The sequence below is a fragment of the Xenopus tropicalis genome, chromosome 9 (genome assembly GCF_000004195.4).
Source record: "Xenopus tropicalis strain Nigerian chromosome 9, UCB_Xtro_10.0, whole genome shotgun sequence".
Classification (NCBI taxonomy): Eukaryota; Metazoa; Chordata; class Amphibia; order Anura; family Pipidae; genus Xenopus; species Xenopus tropicalis.
Window position 1 is genome coordinate 1,954,236 of NC_030685.2, and position 19,515 is coordinate 1,973,750.

General features: G+C 48.6%; 2 protein-coding genes across 2 annotated transcripts; one reads left to right on the forward strand and one right to left on the reverse strand.

Moving 5' to 3' along the window:
* Positions 1 to 2,412: 2,412 nt before the first annotated feature.
* On the forward strand, positions 2,413 to 6,275 carry LOC116407621 (E3 ubiquitin/ISG15 ligase TRIM25-like). Its single transcript, XM_031893302.1, has 2 exons — positions 2,413 to 2,470; positions 4,103 to 6,275. The coding sequence occupies exons 1-2, from the start codon at positions 2,413 to 2,415 to the stop codon at positions 5,671 to 5,673; spliced, it is 1,629 nt and encodes a 542-aa protein (XP_031749162.1). The 3' UTR covers positions 5,674 to 6,275.
* A 49-nt stretch (positions 6,276 to 6,324) lies between these two features.
* Positions 6,325 to 19,190, reverse strand: LOC116407699. Its single transcript, XM_031893554.1, has 13 exons — positions 17,625 to 19,190; positions 16,354 to 16,393; positions 15,687 to 15,724; positions 15,343 to 15,375; positions 12,100 to 12,132; positions 11,827 to 11,860; positions 11,215 to 11,249; positions 10,023 to 10,055; positions 9,676 to 9,720; positions 9,405 to 9,435; positions 8,869 to 8,939; positions 8,258 to 8,365; positions 6,325 to 7,829 (listed from the first exon to the last, which is right to left on the reverse strand). Exons 1-13 carry the CDS (start codon positions 17,737 to 17,739, stop codon positions 7,795 to 7,797), a joined length of 651 nt encoding a protein of 216 aa, XP_031749414.1. The 5' UTR covers positions 17,740 to 19,190; the 3' UTR covers positions 6,325 to 7,794.
* Positions 19,191 to 19,515: the final 325 nt, after the last annotated feature.

Consider the following 19,515-nt stretch of genomic DNA (forward strand, 5'->3'; position numbering starts at 1 on the left):
ACATGAATGCAGATATAGTCTCATCAATACTCCAATGCTAGACAGTTCTACAATCCTCCTGTAACTATGAGATACTAACTCAAATTATTGCTGAAACATAGGAGGTACAGCATAGTAATGGCATAGTAATGGCACATAGTAATGGCACATAGTAACGGCACATAGTAACGGCACATAGTAACGGCACATAGTAACGGCACATAGTAACGGCACATAGTAATGGCATAGTAATGGCATAGTAACGGCACATAGTAACGGCACATAGTAACGGCACATAGTAACGGCACATAGTAACGGCACATAGTAACGGCACATAGTAATAGGTATTTGCCGAGCAACAAACAATAGTCTGGATTTCCAAGAAAATGACTCCCCACTTCCCACATTTCCCAACCTGAATAGATTATACAGGGTACAAAGTCTATGAATTGAGATACAGAAACATCCCCAACAGTCACTCTGATTCCCAGCTATTGCTGTAGGGCAGGGGGTCCCCAACTTTCCTTACTCGGGAGCCACAGTCAAATGTAAAAAGACTTGGAGAGCAACACAAGCACCATAAAAGTTCATGGAGGAGCCAAATAAGGGCTGTGATTGGCTATTAGGGGCCTCTATGCAGCCTATCAGCTTACAGGGGCTTTATTTGGTAGGAAATCTTGTTTTTATTCAGCCAAAACTTGCCCCCAAGTCAGGAATTCAAAAATAACTCCCTGGTTTGGGGGCACTGAGAGCAACACCCAAGGGGTTGGGGGGAACATGTTGCCCCGAGTCACTGGTTGGGGATCACTGCTGTGGGTTTATGTAGGTGTAAGAGTTGGTAGGGATCCCACAATGCTGTGTTGGGATTGGGCATAAAGTAAAGAAGCCGCGTGTAGAGATTGTAACCAGTCCCCCAATTGCATCTGTGGGAATGTCCGTACAATAGAGTATCAGTAGGCGACAGTTTGCTTAGTGCGGGAAGGACCCGTGTTCATTGGAAGATTCCAACTGTGGGTAAAGTTTATGGATCAGATAATTGACCCGTAATACAAAGGAAAGAAGTGATAACAACTGGGGCCCTAAAGGGATTCATCTGCATTAGTCGGGGGGGGGGGGGCTGCCTGAATCCTTTCATTGTACTAGTGGGGCAGTTAGTGTTTACTGGGCAAACAGCGAACCCACAATGCATTTCTGTTTAGGAACCATAAGGATTGTTCCATATGGTGAATCAGTAACCGGAGCCCATGGAGGGCTGCACTTCTAGCGGCTCATTTAGTAACAGCCTTGGGTCTCAGGTAAGAACAATAGTGAATCTATTAGGGAGTCAAAGGGATCAGTAGGTGTCGTACCTACATATTAGCCCAGCTGTGTGTCGCCCTATGGAGACACAAAATGTAATGAGTTGCTTTCCAATAGCACTGGCCCATTATGTGAGAAGTATATGGAGACACTATGAAATCATTAGGGTTGAGGAGACTGCCTCATACAGATACAAATAAACAAAAGGAATTCTGGGAATGAATTCCAAACTCACAAAAAATCCCATTCCCATGGGTTTACCCTATAGGCTAAAGCTCACCCACTGGGTTTAAAGCAGAAGCCGGGATAAAAGCCAATCAGATTCCCAACTACAAACCAGTTTTTTCTCTTCTTGGGGCTCATCAGTGTAGTGCAGGGTTTTCTGATCAGCTTAGGGAGAGTCACCGTGTGGTTCCACAAACAAATCATTAGGGTTGAGGAGACTGCCTCATACAGATACAAATAAACAATAGGAATTCTGGGAATTGAACCCAGATTTACATGGGTTTACCCTATAGGCTAAAGCTCACCCACTGGGTTTAAAGCAGAAGCCGGGATAATAGCTGATCAGATTCCCAACTACAGACTGGGGACTGTGACTCTGTGGTTACAGCTGAGCAAATAGCAAAGTGCATGTCAGGCCCTTGTGGGTTTATAAGATGGCACATTAGACTAATATATTATATAGCACATATACAGCATATTTATATACTTTAATCTCCTACCTCACCTGCCTTGGGGTGTCTTTATAGGGGACACTGGGGGATTTATGTGCCCTTTATACAGAACTTACCCATCATAAGTGTCTCAACATGTGCCATATAATGACGGGAAAATGCCATCATTATCTCTATATGTAAGGTACCAGCAAGGGGCCTGACACAGGGAATCAGCATTCTCATTGGTCAATGCTCTTGCATCTATAATTAAGATTTTGGTCAGTAGAAAAGATTCACCTTAAATAATATAAAGATTGTACCAATAAGGTTTTAGGAACTTGAGTAACATATATAAATGTGTATATTACTTGCCAGAGACAGAGCTGGGGACTCCGCTTTAGGATAAATATTTGGATAGGAAATAATCAGAGATAAGGTGCAGATACGGTGTTTGAGGAACAATTAATCATTAACCATGGAAGTAAAATGTGAATATAAAGCTCACTTGGTAGCACAGGGCAATGGGAACACTGGTCTGAGTCTGTTCCCCTCGTGTCTCCCACAGCTGACAATCTGCCTGAAGATACAGATCCTGTCTTGGTGCCCCAGACGGGACTGGATGTGATCGAAAAGACCCCCATCCAGCAATGGTGACCCTGGTGTAGGCACATCCCATAGCCGGCAGGTAGGGCCTTTCATTGCTTCCAAATACACATTCACCAATGAGAATTCTACTGAGCAAAAATCTCATTATAGATGCAAGAGAAGTGACCAATGAGAATGCTGATTCCCTGTGTCAGGCCCCTTGCTGGTACCTTACATATAGAGATAATGATGGCATTTTCCCGTCATTATATGGCACAGGAATCAGACATGGGGATAAAGGGACAGACTTGTTCAGTGCTGGGAAACTGTGCTTATTGCTCCCAACTCCAATTGCAGGAACAGAGAACAGGGAGCCGGATTTACTCACATCAGCTGGGATTCTCATTGGGGGATTCTTCTTGTAGTCCAGCAACATCAGGGTTGTATTCTTAAAGCAATATTGCCCAATAAAACTTTCCCAGCTCTCTAGGGCCCGCATTGGCAGAAATGCAAAAGAATCCCCCAATGAGAATCCCAGCTGATGTGAGTAAATCCGGCTCCCTGTTCTCTGTTCCTGCAATTGGAGTTGGGAGCAATAAGCACAGTTTCCCAGCACTGAACAAGTCTGTCCCTTTATCCCCATGTCTGATTCCTGTGCCATATAATGACGGGAAAATGCCATCATTATCTCTATATGTAAGGTACCAGCAAGGGGCCTGACACAGGGAATCAGCATTCTCATTGGTCACTTCTCTTGCATCTATATAGAACAAGGGGAATCTAAAAAGTAATCCTGGAGGGATTCCCATAAATAGTACTGACCATATAATCCCATTGGCACAGAGACACAGGTGCATCATGGGTACAGGTACATATAAACTAGCGCTGCCCTATTATACACATATGTATACACAACACATCATATATGCAATTTAGCTTAATATTTAGTTTTCATTTTTTTCCATAACTCCATTACCCAAATATCTATAAAATAATTGATACAATTTACTTACTTTGCTACTTTAAAAAAAAAAAATATTTAATTAAGAATTTAATGCTTTTAAATAATTGCGCTGAATTCAGTGTCTCTAAGTTCTGCCTGTGTTTCCATCATTTGTAACAAGGGGGAAAGAAAAGTCCCACAATAAGGATTCAGCTAAAGTGTCGCCCCAAGCTCAAAGTGCCAGAGCAGGACTTCAGTTATTTAGGGAGCAGCCAGACAGGACTGTGATTGGTTGGCCTGTATGCATGTAGGGAACAGGCAGAGACTAGAGCAAGCAGGCAGGGGAAAGAAGAATATTGGGAGTCGCTCCCTAAGCTCAGTGACATCAGCCAAGAGCAGACTGAGCATGTGCAGTAGTTGGGCAAAAGATGGAGAGCTACTGGGGGCATCTTCAGGGGCATGGGGCTTTATTTCTATAGAGCTTTGGGGATGTTGGGCTGGTACAGGGGCTCAAACAAACAGCTAAACATCCATATTTCAGTGGAATGTAGCCATAGCCTGAGTGTGAGTTGCCCCCTCCACCCCAATACGCTGATTCTGTGCAATTTTCCCTTAAATGTCCTTTTGTTCCTTTCAGGAATGGCCTCTACTGATCTGAGAGAGGAGCTGAACTGCTCCATCTGCCTGAGCATTTATACCCACCCCGTAACCCTGCCCTGTGGGCACAGCTTCTGCCAGGGCTGCATTGGGAGGGTTCTGGACACACAAAAGAGATGTGGGCTTTATACCTGCCCCGACTGCAGAGCAAAGTTCAAGAGGCGCCCAGCGCTGCAGAGGAACAGAACATTGGGGAACATAGCAGAGCGGTTCCTTCCTGGTCACCCAAAGCCGGGGCAACATGGGATCTTCTGCACTTACTGTGTCTATTCCCCCGTACCTGCTGCTAAATCCTGTCTTCTATGTGAGGCCTCTCTGTGTGAGACCCATCTAAAGGTGCACAGCCAGGCAGCAGAACATCTACTCACTCAACCCACCACTTCGTTTTTGGAGAGAAAGTGTTCCGGGCACCGACGGATCCTGGAGTATTACTGCTGTCAGGATGGGGCCCCTATCTGTGTGTCCTGCTGCCTGGCCGGGGAGCACCGGGGCCACAGGGTGGAGCCACTGAGTGAGGCCTCTGAGAAGAAGAAAGAGAAGTTGAGGAAAGTTCTGGAGAAGTTGAGCCCAGAGAGAGAGGAGACTGAGAGAGAAGCCCAGAGGCTGCAGGAGCGCAGGAGAGAAGTGCAAGAAAGAGCTCTTGGTGAGACAGAGAGAGTCACTGCCCTGTTTAGAGACATCAGGGAACAGCTGGAAGCCCTAGAGAAGCAAGTCCTAGGTGATATCTCCAGGCAAAAAAGGACAATATCCCTCCAACTCTGTGATCTACTCAACCAAATGGAAACCAAGAACAAAGAGTTGACTGGGAAGATCCGGCACATTGAGGAGCTGTGCAACATGGAGGATCCACTCGCAGTCCTACAGGAACGGGAATCTGATGCCTTCTGTGGGGCGGAGAAGGGGGACAAGAAGCGCAGAAGAACAAGTTCTACAGATGTGCCTGATGTCGGGGATCTGAAGTTACTGGTTTCAAAGACATTACTCACTGGTTTAGTTGGGATTGTAACCACCGCGTCCTACGGACAAGAGGCTACTGACATGTCATTGGATATAAACACAGCGGCCAATGACGTGTCGGTGTCTGAGGATGGGAAAATGGTCTCTGGCTCCCAAACAGACCAGTGTCACCCACAAACCCCAGAGAGATTTGAGTTCAGGCAGGTTCTAAGCACCAAGAGTTTCCCCTCGGGGCGACATTACTGGGATATGGAAGTCAGTGAATCAGAACTCTGGGGGGTAGGCGTGGCCTATCCCAGTATAGAGAGGGAGGGGCCTAAATATTATATTGGAAATAATAACAAGTCCTGGGCTTTATGTGTATCTGATGATAATTATTTAGTTAAACACGACAATATAGAGACCCCTTTACCCCGCAAGCGTTCCTGCAGGAGAATCAGGATCTCATTGGACTTCGAGGCTGGAGATTTGTCCTTCTATGAGCTGAGTGAGCCAATCAGGCACTTACACACCTTCACTGCCTCCTTCACTGAGCCCCTTCATGGGGCCTTCTATGTATATTGGGATTGTGATTGGGTGAAAATCATCAGCTGATCTGTGATGTGTACCTTTGTATAAATGTTACATACATGTTGTATATAAACCTCACAGAGCACCCACATGTTGCGTGAAGCCCCTCATATCATAGGGTGCCGCCCTGGTTTGCCAGTGTTACTGATAAATCAAAGGGTTGAGGAGACCTCCTCATACATATGCAAGTAAATCTGGAACTTATCCTAAAGAGGTCCAAGAAAATCCCATTAACGGGTTTATCCTATAGGCTAAAGATCTAAAACCTATCTTAGATACCCCAGTGGCTGAGCTTCAGTCTTTGAGACTAGTTCCCAGAATCCCTTGTGCTTATTTGCATATGTATGAGGAGGTCGCCTCAACCCTGGCTCTACGCAACCTGATTGGAGAACCAGCTGTATTGCACTGATGAGCCCACAGAAGGGTGAGACAGATCTGTTGTTGGGTCTGATCAGCTGTTGTTCTGGTTTCTGCTTTAAAACTGCATTGGCTGAGCTTTAGCCAATAGAATAAACCCATGTAAATAGGACTTACTTGCAGCTCTTTGGGGCTACTTCCCAGAATCCCTTGTGTGTTACTGAGACAGGGCTCTGTTTGTCTCCCTAATAAATAACTCGTTCTCTGTGTCTCGTTCTATAATAAAGTATTTTGGGTTGCAAAGTGATTAATAGGAGAAAATGAGAGGAATTATATTGTCGAGTCAACTTTGTACATTTATTTCCTAAATGTTATTATTATTTTATTGTTATGGAATGTAGGAATGTTTCCCACCTGTAGGGTACGGGCATTGGTGCTGGTACTGTACTGGGACTGGTACTGGTACCAGCACAGTAATGGTACAGGTCATGGAACTCCAAGGTGACTTATAATATCCTCATATTTTACAACAGGGGGCACATTATTTATTATAATATACAAGTTTCAGTGAGTCATGTGACAGAAATGACATCACTAAGCTCTGATTATAACTGATGACATCACTAAGCACTGTTTATAAGTAAATAATTTACAGTTTGTCACACTGCCCCTTATTACAATTACTGGGATAGGCCACGCCTACCGTCCAGCCCCCGAGTCACTGCCCCCCATATCCCATATTATGTGCCAGGCAATGTTATTGGCTTCAGCCAAAGGAAACAACTCCCAGTGAGACCCCCAGCGAGACTCCCAGCGAGACCCCCAGCGAGACTCCCAGCGAGACCCCCAGCGAGACCCCCAGCGAGACCCCCAGCGAGACTCCCAGCGAGACCCCCAGCGAGACCCCCGGCGAGCAAGCTGACAGATGAATATACGTGTTACATCCCATATATACAGAACAGTGCCAATCAGCAATATAGCCCAGTGCCCGTGTCACTGGGCGCCCCAAGTCACATGACAGTCACAACCAGTCAAATACTTTTTTACATAATGATGTAGAATTGTTTATGGAACATTTCCACGTGTCTCTGCCGAGCTCCCTGCTGGGAAAAAGATGGCTCTGCCCCCTCCCTCCCCATTGGGTATATATCCCATCATGCCTTGGGCTGACAAAAAGGAAGGTTTAGAATTGTCCGGAGCCATTTATGCCCCATGTGTGCAGGGTTCTGCTTGGGTCCTAGAGTTCTGCATGGGTCGTAGGGTTCTGCTTGGGTCCTAGAGTTCTGCATGGGTTGTAGGGTTCTGCTTGGGTCCTAGAGTTCTGCATGGGTTGTAGGGTTCTGCTTGGGTCCTAGAGTTCTGCATGGGTCGTAGGGTTCTGCTTGGGTCCTAGAGTTCTGCAAGGGTCATAGGGTTCTGCTTGGGTCCTAGAGTTCTGCAAGGGTCATAGGGCTCTGCTTGGGTCCTAGAGTTCTGCTTGGGTCGTAGGGTTCTGCTTGGGTCCTAGAGTTCTGCATGGGTCATAGGGTTCTGCATGGGTCGTAGGGCTCTGCTTGGGTCGTAGGGTTCTGATTGGGTTTCAGGCCCTGCTCCATGGTGTCCAAGGTCCAAATAAGTTTATGGGTCTCCTGGAACCCTGTAGGGGGCAGTCTAACCCTGAATAGTAGGGCTGGAAATGGGACTTTGTGTTGCCACAACTTGTAAAGGAAAAGCTTCTCTGTGTTGTTATTGTGCCAATACCTCCCATGTCCTCTCTCCCTGTCCCCCAACCACAGACTGGGGGTCCCGTCACATGTTCACATAGTCCGGGTTCAGCTCTGAGTCTGGAATAGAGATATAACAATATAGTGTCATTGGCACAGATACAATGATATATCGGGAGCTGCCATACTGCCCCACACATCAGTAGAACCACATGCATATAGAAATGTACAGTACAAATATAGCCCCATAATGCCCTGCCCAAGTGGTACAATGCCCTGTAAGGCACCCCAGCAACCCAGCATTTACTGAGCATGGGCAGTGTCACTGACCCCCGGGAGGAAAGGCACCCGCAGTAGCCTGGAGCTCTCTGAGCATGTGCAGTGTCACTGACCCCCGGGAGGAAAGGCACCCACAGCAGCCTGGAGCTCACTGAGCATGTGCAATGTCACTGACCCCCGGGAGGAAAGGCACCCACAGCAGCCTGGAGCTCACTGAGCATGTGCAGTGTCACTGACCCCCAGGGGGAGGAGAGGGAGTGAAGGCTTACTTGCGGGGGAGCCCTGCTGCATCACATTCTCATAGGAATTGCTCAGGCTTTCCGGGATGGACATGCATTTCCCACTGTCCTTCAGGGCATTTCCCTTTGTATCCACATCTGGAAAGGGAAGATGGGGGGGTTAGTGATCAGACATCTGGCTGCAATGTGGGGGGACACTAGTTATAGACACAAATACATTTGGGCAAAAACTCCCCAATCTAATCCCCAGTGAGAAGCTGGGGGTTACTGTGTGTAACTGGCTCAGTCTGACACCGGGGGGCGCTGTGGGGCCAAGAACAGATCTTATGTGTATGTTACAGTCCCTTACTCACCCCCAATCTGATCCCTAGTGAGAAGCTGGGGGTTACTGTGTGTAACTGGCTCAGTCTGACACCGGGGGGCGCTGTGGAGCCCAGAACAGATCTATATACACCCTGATAGGAACCTTTCCATGTTACACGCTACTGCCAATCTCCATCTAAGATGCTGCAAACCATTTATCTTGCCAAATCAACTTGCTTGTGGGCTGAATCCTCTCCATACAGAGATGTCCCAGCTATGTGTTATTATATAATAACTATTCTCTATATGTCATTCCCTACTTATATACATAAACTTACCGGTGTGTGTTGTTGCCTGTGCAGCAGCCAAATCTGTCCCATTGGTGGAATCCTCCCCTGCAATGAGTTCCCTGTGAGAACAGAGCCCCCCAGTTAATATACGCTGACACCCCCAATTCCTGGGTCTCATTGTGCCTGAAATTGCCTCATACGGTGCATTTGACAATAGCAGGGGGGTAACAGGAGAAAATATCCACTAGTACAAAAGTAGCCAATCAGCAGCTTGCTTAGAATGATCCAGTGGAGATATAGTAATGAAAAGAAAGATCTGAATGGCTGGAGGGGCCACAGACCGTAACCACGTTGGTTCTAACGCTATGGCCTGTATTTTAGTTTCCCAAATGGACTTTATCATTAGATTCTCTTTTCCTTTGCTTATTTTTATTTCCATATAGTCATGTGATGTTTGATGACAGTTAGGGAGGGTTCCAGGTGAATCATTGCTATTGGTGGAGAATGCGCCCTGGCTGCTGCAGCCCTAGAGAAAACAGTATCCATTGGATGAGATGTTCCCATGGAAATGAATCGGTACTTACAGGTACGTGTGATCCGTCAATGGCTGAAGCTCTGCGGGAAGCAAGAGGAACAAGTGAGGCCATTGTGTATCTCATAGACTTCCTGGTGACCCAGAATGCTTTGCGCTTTGGGAGGAGCCAAATCAACACTTGTCCTCCCCTAAAGAGAGTTCTAAGGAGTTTGGGAAAGGATCTGGGACTTTTATAGAGAAAGGGCAACTGCTGAGATGCCAGGATGCCCCACTCAGTAATGGTGAGGAGCAGTACTGGTACTGGTACTGGGAGTACTTACTGTTAGATGGACCCTTGTCAACATTCTCATAACTGGGCTCCGGATCTAAACACAGATAGAGAATAATATAACTATATAACAATGTGCTGTGCCCCCACTTATTGTTTAGGTCCTATGCATTTTGTACCCCGTCCGGGGCAAAAGTAACACTGAAGACACACACATGTGCCCCAGATGGGGCAGGAAACGCATAGGCCTAAATGTACTCTGAATAGGGTGTATTATTGTGGCTTCTTCATGATTAGGGGCCCCTGGTTGGCCCCAGTCACACCCTCTACACCTCTGTCTTACACACCTTCTGTATTGGATTGGATCAGATTGGATTGGATTGGTCGGAGAGCCCTTACCTACGTTTGCGTAGCTGCTGCGGCTGTTGGTTTCTGGAAAACAAGAAAAGAGAGGAAACCTTGTGGTTGCCCCATCTCCCATCATCCCCGGGGCATCCATTGGCTGGCTAAGAATGCTGGGGGGCACTTTGGGAGCTGGAATACCCTAGCCCCATCTCCCATCATCCCCGGGGCATCCATTGGCTGGCTAAGAATGCTGGGGGGCACTTTGGGAGCTGGAATACCCTAGCCCGATCTCCCATCATCCCCGGGGCATCCATTGGCTGGCTCAGAATGCTGGGGGGCACTTTGGGAGCTGGAATACCCTAGCCCCATCTCCCATCATCCCCGGGGCATCCATTGGCTGGCTAAGAATGCTGGGGGGCACTTTGGGAGCTGGAATACCCTAGCCCCATCTCTCATCATCCCCAGGGCATCCATTGGCTGGCTAAGAATGCTGGGGGGCACTTTGGGAGCTGGAATACCCTAGCCCGATCTCCCATCATTCCTGGGGCATCCATTTGCTGGGTAAGAATGCTGGGGGGCACTTTGGGAGCTGGAATACCCTAGCCCCATCTCCCATCATCCCCGGGGCATCCATTGGCTGGCTAAGAATGCTGGGGGGCACTTTGGGAGCTGGAATACCCTAGCCCCATCTCCCATCATCCCCGGGGCATCCATTGGCTGGCTAAGAATGCTGGGGGGCACTTTGGGAGCTGGAATACCCTAGCCCCATCTCTCATCATCCCTGGGGCATCCATTGGCTGGCTAAGAATGCTGGGGGGCACTTTGGGAGCTGGAATACCCTAGCCCCATATCCCATCATCCCCGGGGCATCCATTGGCTGGCTAAGAATGCTGGGGGGCACTTTGGGATCTGGAATACCCTAGCCCCATCTCCCATCATCCCCGGGGCATCCATTGGCTGGCTAAGAATGCTGGGGGGCACTTTGGGAGCTGGAATACCCTAGCCCCATCTCCCATCATTCCCGGGGCATCCATTTGCTGGGTAAGAATGCTGGGGGGGCACTTTGGGAGCTGGAATACCCTAGCCCCATCTCCCATCATCCCCGGGGCATCCATTTGCTGGCTAAGAATGCTGGGGGGGCACTTTGGGAGCTGGAATACCCTAGCCCCATCTCCCATCATCCCCGGGGCATCCATTTGCTGGCTAAGAATGCTGGGATACATATTGTGTATTTAATCACACTTACCGGCTGTGGATTTCCTTAGAGATGGAGAATTTGATCTGCATGGGAGAAAGGGGGGTTCAGACAAACATAGATTTTATTTTCATTATTATTGCGTATTTATGTGCAGCCCCTTTATCATTGTGGCCCCCCCAGGGCGAATATTATATATATTTATAATGAAGAGTGAGTGATCCGGTGGATCGTAACAATTGGCGGCAGCGGTGGGATGGAGTTGCCCTGCAGATACAGGTGGAGTTGCCCTGCAGATACAGATGGAGTTGCCCTGCAGATACAGATGGAGTTGCCCTGCAGATACAGATGGAGTTGCCCTGCAGATACAGGTGGAGTTGCCCTGCAGATACAGGTGGAGTTTCCCTGCAGATACAGATGGAGTTGCCCTGCAGATACAGGTGGAGTTGCCCTGCAGATACAGATGGAGTTGCCCTGCAGATACAGGTGGAGTTGCCCTGCAGATACAGGTGGAGTTGCCCTGCAGATACAGATGGAGTTGCCCTGCAGATACAGATGGAGCACCAGTACTCCCATGACATGGAGCCCATATGATACCCAGACAGTATATAGAGAATGATCCAGTGATGTTATTTAGTAACTGGGGGGGGGGAAACAACTTACTTGGTTTTGGGAGAATCTTTCCTGGGAGCGGGGACTGGGGGGGGAGAGAGATTATGTTACACAGATACAAACACAATACTTAATGGGGGTTTATGGGGCTCTTGCTTCCTATCAACGAACCCAGACTACAGATATATATATTCAATATACACTGATTATATAGGTTTAGCAGTTTCCATGGCAACCTTCTGAACCCCCTAAGCCTGTGTGACCCCCCCCCCATAGTGGATAATATAATGTCATTGAAGACAAAAACAACTCCAAAATACTTGCCTTCAAAATCTTCTTCATAGTCGTCTGCGTCTACTGGAGAATTGGGAATATTGTGTTAGAGTCCCGTGTTAGAGAGCTGCCACTCCCAACTTCTCATACACGGGGGGGGGGGGTAAATTGGGAATATTGTGTTAGAGTCCCGTGTTAGAGAGCTGCCACTCCCAACTTCTCATACACGGGGGGGGGGGGGGTAAATTGGGAATATTGTGTTAGAGTCCCGTGTTAGAGAGCTGCCACTCCCAACTTCTCATACACGGGGGGGGGGGTAAATTGGGAATATTGTGTTAGAGTCACATGTTAGAGAGCAGCCACTCCCAATTTCTTATACACGGGGGGGGGGGGGTAAATTGGGAATATTGTGTTAGAGTCACATGTTAGAGAGCAGCCACTCCCAACTTCTCATACACGGGGGGGGGGGGGTAAATTGGGAATATTGTGTTAGAGTCCCGTGTTAGAGAGCTGCCACTCTCAACTTCTCATACACGGGGGGGGGGGGGTAAATTGGGAATATTGTGTTAGAGTCACATGTTAGAGAGCAGCCACTCCCAAACTTCTCATACACGGGGGGGGGGGGGTAAATTGGGAATATTGTGTTAGAGTCACATGTTAGAGAGCGGCCACTCCCAACTTCTCATACACGGGGGGGTAAATTGGGAATATTGTGTTAGAGTCACATGTTAGAGAGCTGCCACTCCCAACTTCTCATACACGGGGGGTGGGGTAAATTGGGAATATTGTGTTAGAGTCACATGTTAGAGAGCAGCCACTCCCAACTTCTCACACACGGGGGGTGGGGTAAATTGGGAATATTGTGTTAGAGTCACATGTTAGAGAGCGGCCACTCCCAACTTCTCACACACGGGGGGGGGGGGTAAATTGGGAATATTGTGTTAGAGTCACATGTTAGAGAGCTTCCACTCCCAACTTCTCACACACGGGGGGTGGGGTAAATTGGGAATATTGTGTTAGAGTCACATGTTAGAGAGCAGCCACTCCCAACTTCTCACACACGGGGTGGGGGGGGGAAATTGGAATATTGTGTTAGTGTCCCATGTTAGAGAGCGGCCACTCCCAACTTCTCATACACGGGGGGGGGGGGGGGTAAATTGGGAATATTGTGTTAGAGTCACATGTTAGAGAGCTTCCACTCCCAACTTCTCACACACGGGGGGGGGGGGGTAAATTGGGAATATTGTGTTAGAGTCACATGTTAGAGAGCTTCCACTCCCAACTTCTCACACACGGGGGGGGGGGGGGGGTAAATTGGGAATATTGTGTTAGAGTCACATGTTAGAGAGCAGCCACTCCCAACTTCTCACACACGGGGTGGGGGGGGAAATTGGGAATATTGTGTTAGTGTCCCATGTTAGAGAGCGGCCACTCCCAACTTCTCACACACGGGGGGGGGGGGGGGAAATTGGGAATATTGTGTTAGAGTCACATGTTAGAGAGCTGCCACTCCCAACTTCTCACACACGGGGGGGGGTAAATTGGGAATATTGTGTTAGAGTCCCGTGTTAGAGAGCTTCCACTCCCAACTTCTCACACACGGGGGGGGGGGGGTAAATTGGGAATATCGTGTTAGAGTCACATGTTAGAGAGCAGCCACTGCCAACTTCTTATACACACGGGGGGGGGGGGGGGGGGAAATTGGGAATATTGTGTTAGAGTCACATGTTAGAGAGCTGCCACTCCCAACTTCTCACACACGGGGGGTGGGGTAAATTGGGAATATTGTGTTAGAGTCACATGTTAGAGAGTGGCCACTCCCAACTACTCACACACGGAGGGGGGGGTAAATTGGGAATATTGTGTTAGTGTCCCATGTTAGAGAGCGGCCACTCCCAAACTCTCATACACGGAGGGGGGGGGTAAATTGGGAATATTGTGTTAGTGTCCCATGTTAGAGAGCGGCCACTCCCAACTTCTCACACACGGGGGGTGGGGGGGTAAATTGGGAATATTGTGTTAGAGTCCTGTGTTAGAGAGCTGCCACTCCCAACTTCTCATACATGGGGGGTAAATTGAGAATATTGTGTTAGAGTCCTGTGTTAGAGAGCTGCCACTCCCAACTTCTCATACACGGGGTGGGGGGGTAAATTGGGAATATTGTGTTAGAGTCACATGTTAGAGAGCAGCCACTCCCAACTTCTCACACACGGGGGGGGGGGTAAATTGGGAATATTGTGTTAGAGTCACATGTTAGAGAGCTGCCACTCCCAACTTCTCACACGGGGGGGGGGGGTAAATTGGGAATATTGTGTTAGAGTCACATGTTAGAGAGCTGCCACTCCCAACTTCTCACACACGGGGGGGGGTAAATTGGGAATATTGTGTTAGTGTCCCGTGTTAGAGAGCTGCCACTCCCAACTTCTCATACACGGAGGGGGGGGGTAAATTGGGAATATTGTGTTAGTGTCCCATGTTAGAGAGCGGCCACTCCCAACTTCTCATACACGGAGGGGGGGGTAAATTGGGAATATTGTGTTAGTGTCCCATGTTAGAGAGCGGCCACTCCCAACTTCTCATACACGGAGGGGGGGGTAAATTGGGAATATTGTGTTAGTGTCCCGTGTTAGAGAGCTGCCACTCCCAACTTCTCATACACGGAGGGGGGGGTAAATTGGGAATATTGTGTTAGTGTCCCATGTTAGAGAGCGGCCACTCCCAACTTCTCATACACGGAGGGGGGGGGTAAATTGGGAATATTGTGTTAGTGTCCCATGTTAGAGAGCGGCCACTCCCAACTTCTCACACACGGGGGGGGGGGATAAATTGGGAATATTGTGTTAGAGTCACATGTTAGAGAACTGCCACTCCCAACTTCTCATACACGGAGGGGGGGGGGTAAATTGGGAATATTGTGTTAGTGTCCCGTGTTAGAGAGCTGCCACTCCCAACTTCTCACACACGGGGGGGGGGGGTAAATTGGGAATATTGTGTTAGTGTCCCGTGTTAGAGAGCGGCCACTCCCAACTTCTCATACACGGAGGGGGGGGTAAATTGGGAATATTGTGTTAGTGTCCCGTGTTAGAGAGCGGCCACTCCCAACTTCTCATACACGGAGGGGGGGGTAAATTGGGAATATTGTGTTAGTGTCCCGTGTTAGAGAGCTGCCACTCCCAACTTCTCATACACGGGGGGGGGGGGGGGTAAGGGGGCTTTAGCAAACAATGAAAGGAAGCCTTATATTGTGGTTTAGGGGCAAGTGGGGGTAGAGATCCATTTGCCACAAGAGCTTACTTTCGGCAATCTGATTGGAGGACGCGAATGGCCCTGGAGGAGAAAACCCAGAAGTTATTATCGTTATCATTGGTCTAATTAGTATGACAGTAATTATATACTTTATAGGACTAACCTATAGGCTCCGAGGGTGCAGATTCTGACCCCCACTTCCTATAACTAACTACCCCATAACCTTTATACCAACATCCAATCCCTAAGGGCCAATTGATAGACATGTCCATGTTCTTGGACCCCAAAAGTCCAAAATCATCTCCCCTTAATTAGAAACCCCCGTTGACTCTTTAGTTGATGCCGCCAATATACCCAGCGGCTCTGTACCTATCACTTGAGGGGCTACTTACCCGTTTGGTATCGTGAGAGGGACCCGGATTCTGGAGTCCTTTGAAGACAAACAGAAGGTTTAGTGACTGACCCCCACACAGAAAAACCTCCAAGGTGGGCGGGGATTGTGGGGTGGGGACCTGCACCTGGATAAATAAGCTCTGCCCCGTGAAATATCGAACCCTCCCAGAGTGCCGACTGCAGGGCTGTGATTGGCTCTCCCCCTCCTACAGGGACCATTAGGACACACCCACCCCTCATATGAAACACAGACAGGGACCTGAGAGGATCTATAGGGAGCTCCAATAAAGGGGCCATTGTTACAGATAGGGTTAATGTTTAGCCCAAAGGGAAACCAGCACCGGATATTATTCATAATTGCCTACAGGGTTAGGGGTTTTTTGTTTGATTACAAAATGATGTTTATGTTTGACAGAATTCATTTTGTGCCGACAGATATAACTTTTGTGTCATCCGGAATATCTTTTGTGACTTATATTATGACACAGCGGATACAGACGCCCATAGTGATCTAAACCAGAGCAGGGTCACAGGCTGGGAAACTCTCATCTACAGCTCAACTCAAAACAATGGCAGCCAGGCTAAATGGGCAGGGGTTTGTTTATGCAAGGGCAATGCTCCAGGGTAAGAAATAAAAGCAAGAGAGACAGAGCTGCGTTGGCTTACGGGGGTGCGGGGCGTCTCGAGGCAATGACGGGCTCCTTCCCTGGGGGGGAAATGACAAGAGATCAGCTCAATTACTTATTTACGGAAATATCTTTGTAGCACCAATAAGATCTGTGACAGTTTGAGGGGCGGTAACTCCTTTTATTCTCACTGTGCGCCAGTTAGCGCTGGAACTGTACTGGGTGAGTAGGAACTAACTGCCCATTGGTTACTGGGCCAATACTCATAGTCTCACTGTGCGCCAGTTAGCGCTGGAACTGCACTGGGTGAGTAGGAACTAACTGCCCATTGGTTACTGGGCCGATACTCATAGTCTCACTGTGCGCCAGTTAGCGCTGGAACTGCACTGGGTGAGTAGGAACTAACTGCCCATTGGTTACTGGGCCGATACTCATAGTCTCACTGTGCGCCAGTTAGCGCTGGAACTGCACTGGGTGAGTAGGAACTAACTGCCCATTGGTTACTGGGCCGATACTCATAGTCTCACTGTGCGCCAGTTAGCGCTGGAACTGTACTGGGTGAGTAGGAACTAACTGCCCATTGGTTACTGGTCCAATACTCATAGTCTCACTGTGCGCCAGTTAGCGCTGGAACTGCACTGGGTGAGTAGGAACTAACTGCCCATTGGTTACTGGGCCAATACTCATAGTCTCACTGTGCGCCAGTTAGCGCTGGAACTGCACTGGGTGAGTAGGAACTAACTGCCCATTGGTTACTGGGCCAATACTCATAGTCTCACTGTGCGCCAGTTAGCGCTGGAACTGCACTGGGTGAGTAGGAACTAACTGCCGATTGGTTACTGGGCCAATACTCATAGTCTCAATGTGCGCCAGTTAGCGCTGGAACTGCACTGGGTGAGTAGGAACTAACTGCCGATTGGTTACTGGGCCAAAACTTTGTTCTGATACTACAATAGTTTGCAGCTTCTTCAGAACTTTATCCCTTTGGAATGTGCTGACATATGGTTGGAGATATACCCCCTTACTAGATCCCAGTGAAATCCATTATATTTCCAGGTCGTGATGCAAGAAAATGTGAAAAAGTCCCAGGGGGTAAATACAAGGGACAGTCTATATCGGATCTCCTAATCTGCTGTTACATCTGTAGAGGCAAATGACTGGCAGTGACAGGTAAGTCCTTTATAAGGGCATTTGGGTTTAAGTGGATCCAATGGATACAACAATCAGGTACAGGGGAGAGACACACAGACACACAACTCTCTCTGTTCCACATGGGTTGAAAATCCAAATAAAATCCAAAAATCTACTCACTTTGCCGGCAGTTGACACAGCCCAGGAGAAACGCCATGATGGAAATACCAAGTCCTCCAAGGATCCAGTAGAGGTTTGTAGAGTGGGACAAGTCCTCTCCTATAGCCAAGTGCATCCCGGCTCCCTCTCTTCCCTACTCTTCCTTTCTGTACTGTGTGTAACGCTACTCCTTCCTAATTACCTACGTCCCTTGGCCTCTCCCCTTTACCCCTAGCCTCTCTTCCCTACACTCTCATGGGGCCTCTCCCCTTTATCTCTGGCCTCTCTTTCCTACACTCTCATGGGAACTCTCCCCTTTACCTCTAGCCTCTTTCCTACACTCTCATGGGGCCTCTCCCCTTTACCCCTGACCTCTCTTTCCTACACTCTCATGGGAACTCTCCCCTTTACCTCTAGCCTCTCTTTCCTACACTCTCATGGGGCCTCTCCCCTTTACCCCTAGCCTCTCTTACCGACACTCTCATGGGGCCTCTCCCCTTTACCCCTAGCCTCTCTTACCTACACTCTCATGGGGCCTCTCCCCTTTACCCCTAGCCTCTCTTACCTACACTCTCATGGGGCCTCTCCCCTTTACCCCTAGCCTCTCTTTCCTACACTCTCATGGGGACTCTCCCCTTTACCTCTGGCCTCTCTTACCTACACTCTCATGGGGCCTCTCCCCTTTACCTCTAGCCTCTCTTCCCTACACTCTCATGGGGACTCTCCCCTTTACCTCTGGCCTCTCTTACCTACACTCTCATGGGGCCTCTCCCCTTTACCTCTAGCCTCTCTTACCTACACTCTCATGGGGCCTCTCCCCTTTACCTCTAGCCTCTCTTCCCTACACTCTCATGGGGCCTCTCCCCTTTACCCCTAGCCTCTCTTCCCTACACTCTCATGGGGACTCTCCCCTTTACCTCTGGCCTCTCTTACCTACACTCTCATGGTGACTCTCTCCTTATCTTTAGTTTCCCTCTGTCTCTTAGTTCTAAGGTCTCTTTCTCTGGTTTCTTCTCCTTACTTGGCCTTCTCCCTATTTCTTGCTTCTCTTTCCTACTCTCATCTCTGTTTCTATCTCCTTCCTCCCATATTTCTAACTTTTCTTCCTTCGTTGAGTGTTTGCCCTCACCCCCTTGCACTGTCTCTCTAGTCCCTGTTTTGTAGCCTCTCTTACATATATCTGTCCTTCTACCCCCCACCCCCTCCACCTTCCTCCCCTCTCACTCACTTTATCCTTCGACTCTTTCCCTCTCTCTTCCCTTCTTCTCCCCCCTTGCCTGTTTGACTCTTTGATTCTTGCGTGACGGTCTCTCTCTTCCTCTTCTTCTCTCTCTAGCCCACTATGCACGTCTCATTTCTTCCTCTTTCGCTCTCTTGCTCTTCCTTTTATCTCATTTTCCTGACAGTTTTATTCGCCCATTATCTAGGATTCTGCTGCTTGTTAACCCCCTGTTCTCCCCCAGCGCAGTATCTTCACCCTTGTATAGTTCTCTCTTTCTACCTTGTGCTCTTCTCTGTGCGTCTCGGCGTCTCGCCCCTGTGTGTCTGTCTCTCTGAGAGACAGGATATAATCTTTTTGCATTGCTGCTGGCACCCAGCCCCTCCCAGATGAGCAGTGGTTTTCCTGGGCCTAAATCAGCTGAATAAATGGACCAGAGCAGTGTCCCCTCCCACGGGTTCTTTCTCAGACCCGGTTACCTGTCAGCCAAACCACTGAGCACAGGAAGTTGTAGTTTCTCTGCGCCTCATTGGCTTCCTGCGCCTTGTGGTCACCGGGGCCTCTCGGCTACAGGCACGGTACCTGTGTCTGGCCACTAACTGACAATAAGGAATTTAATGGGGACGCATGAAAAAATGTAACTTTCCAATATATTGTACATTTATTCAAGATATTTACTGTTTTTAATTCTTT

What these genes read in the sequence shown, in the direction of transcription:
- LOC116407621 (XM_031893302.1), top strand. Translation starts at nt 2,413, where the DNA reads ATGGAAGTAAAATGTGAATATAAAGCTCACTTGGTAGCACAGGGCAAT. An exon ending in ACAGGGCAATGGGAACACTG is followed by an intron (nt 2,471 to 4,102) that starts GTCTGAGTCTGT and finishes TGTTCCTTTCAG; the next exon opens with GAATGGCCTCTACTGATCTG.
- LOC116407699 (XM_031893554.1), bottom strand. Translation starts at nt 17,739, where the DNA reads ATGCACTTGGCTATAGGAGAGGACTTGTCCCACTCTACAAACCTCTAC. An exon ending in CTGTGTCAACTGCCGGCAAA is followed by an intron (nt 16,394 to 17,624) that starts GTGAGTAGATTT and finishes TTTCCCCCCCAG; the next exon opens with GGAAGGAGCCCGTCATTGCC. An exon ending in CCTCTCACGATACCAAACGG is followed by an intron (nt 15,376 to 15,686) that starts GTAAGTAGCCCC and finishes TTTCTCCTCCAG; the next exon opens with GGCCATTCGCGTCCTCCAAT.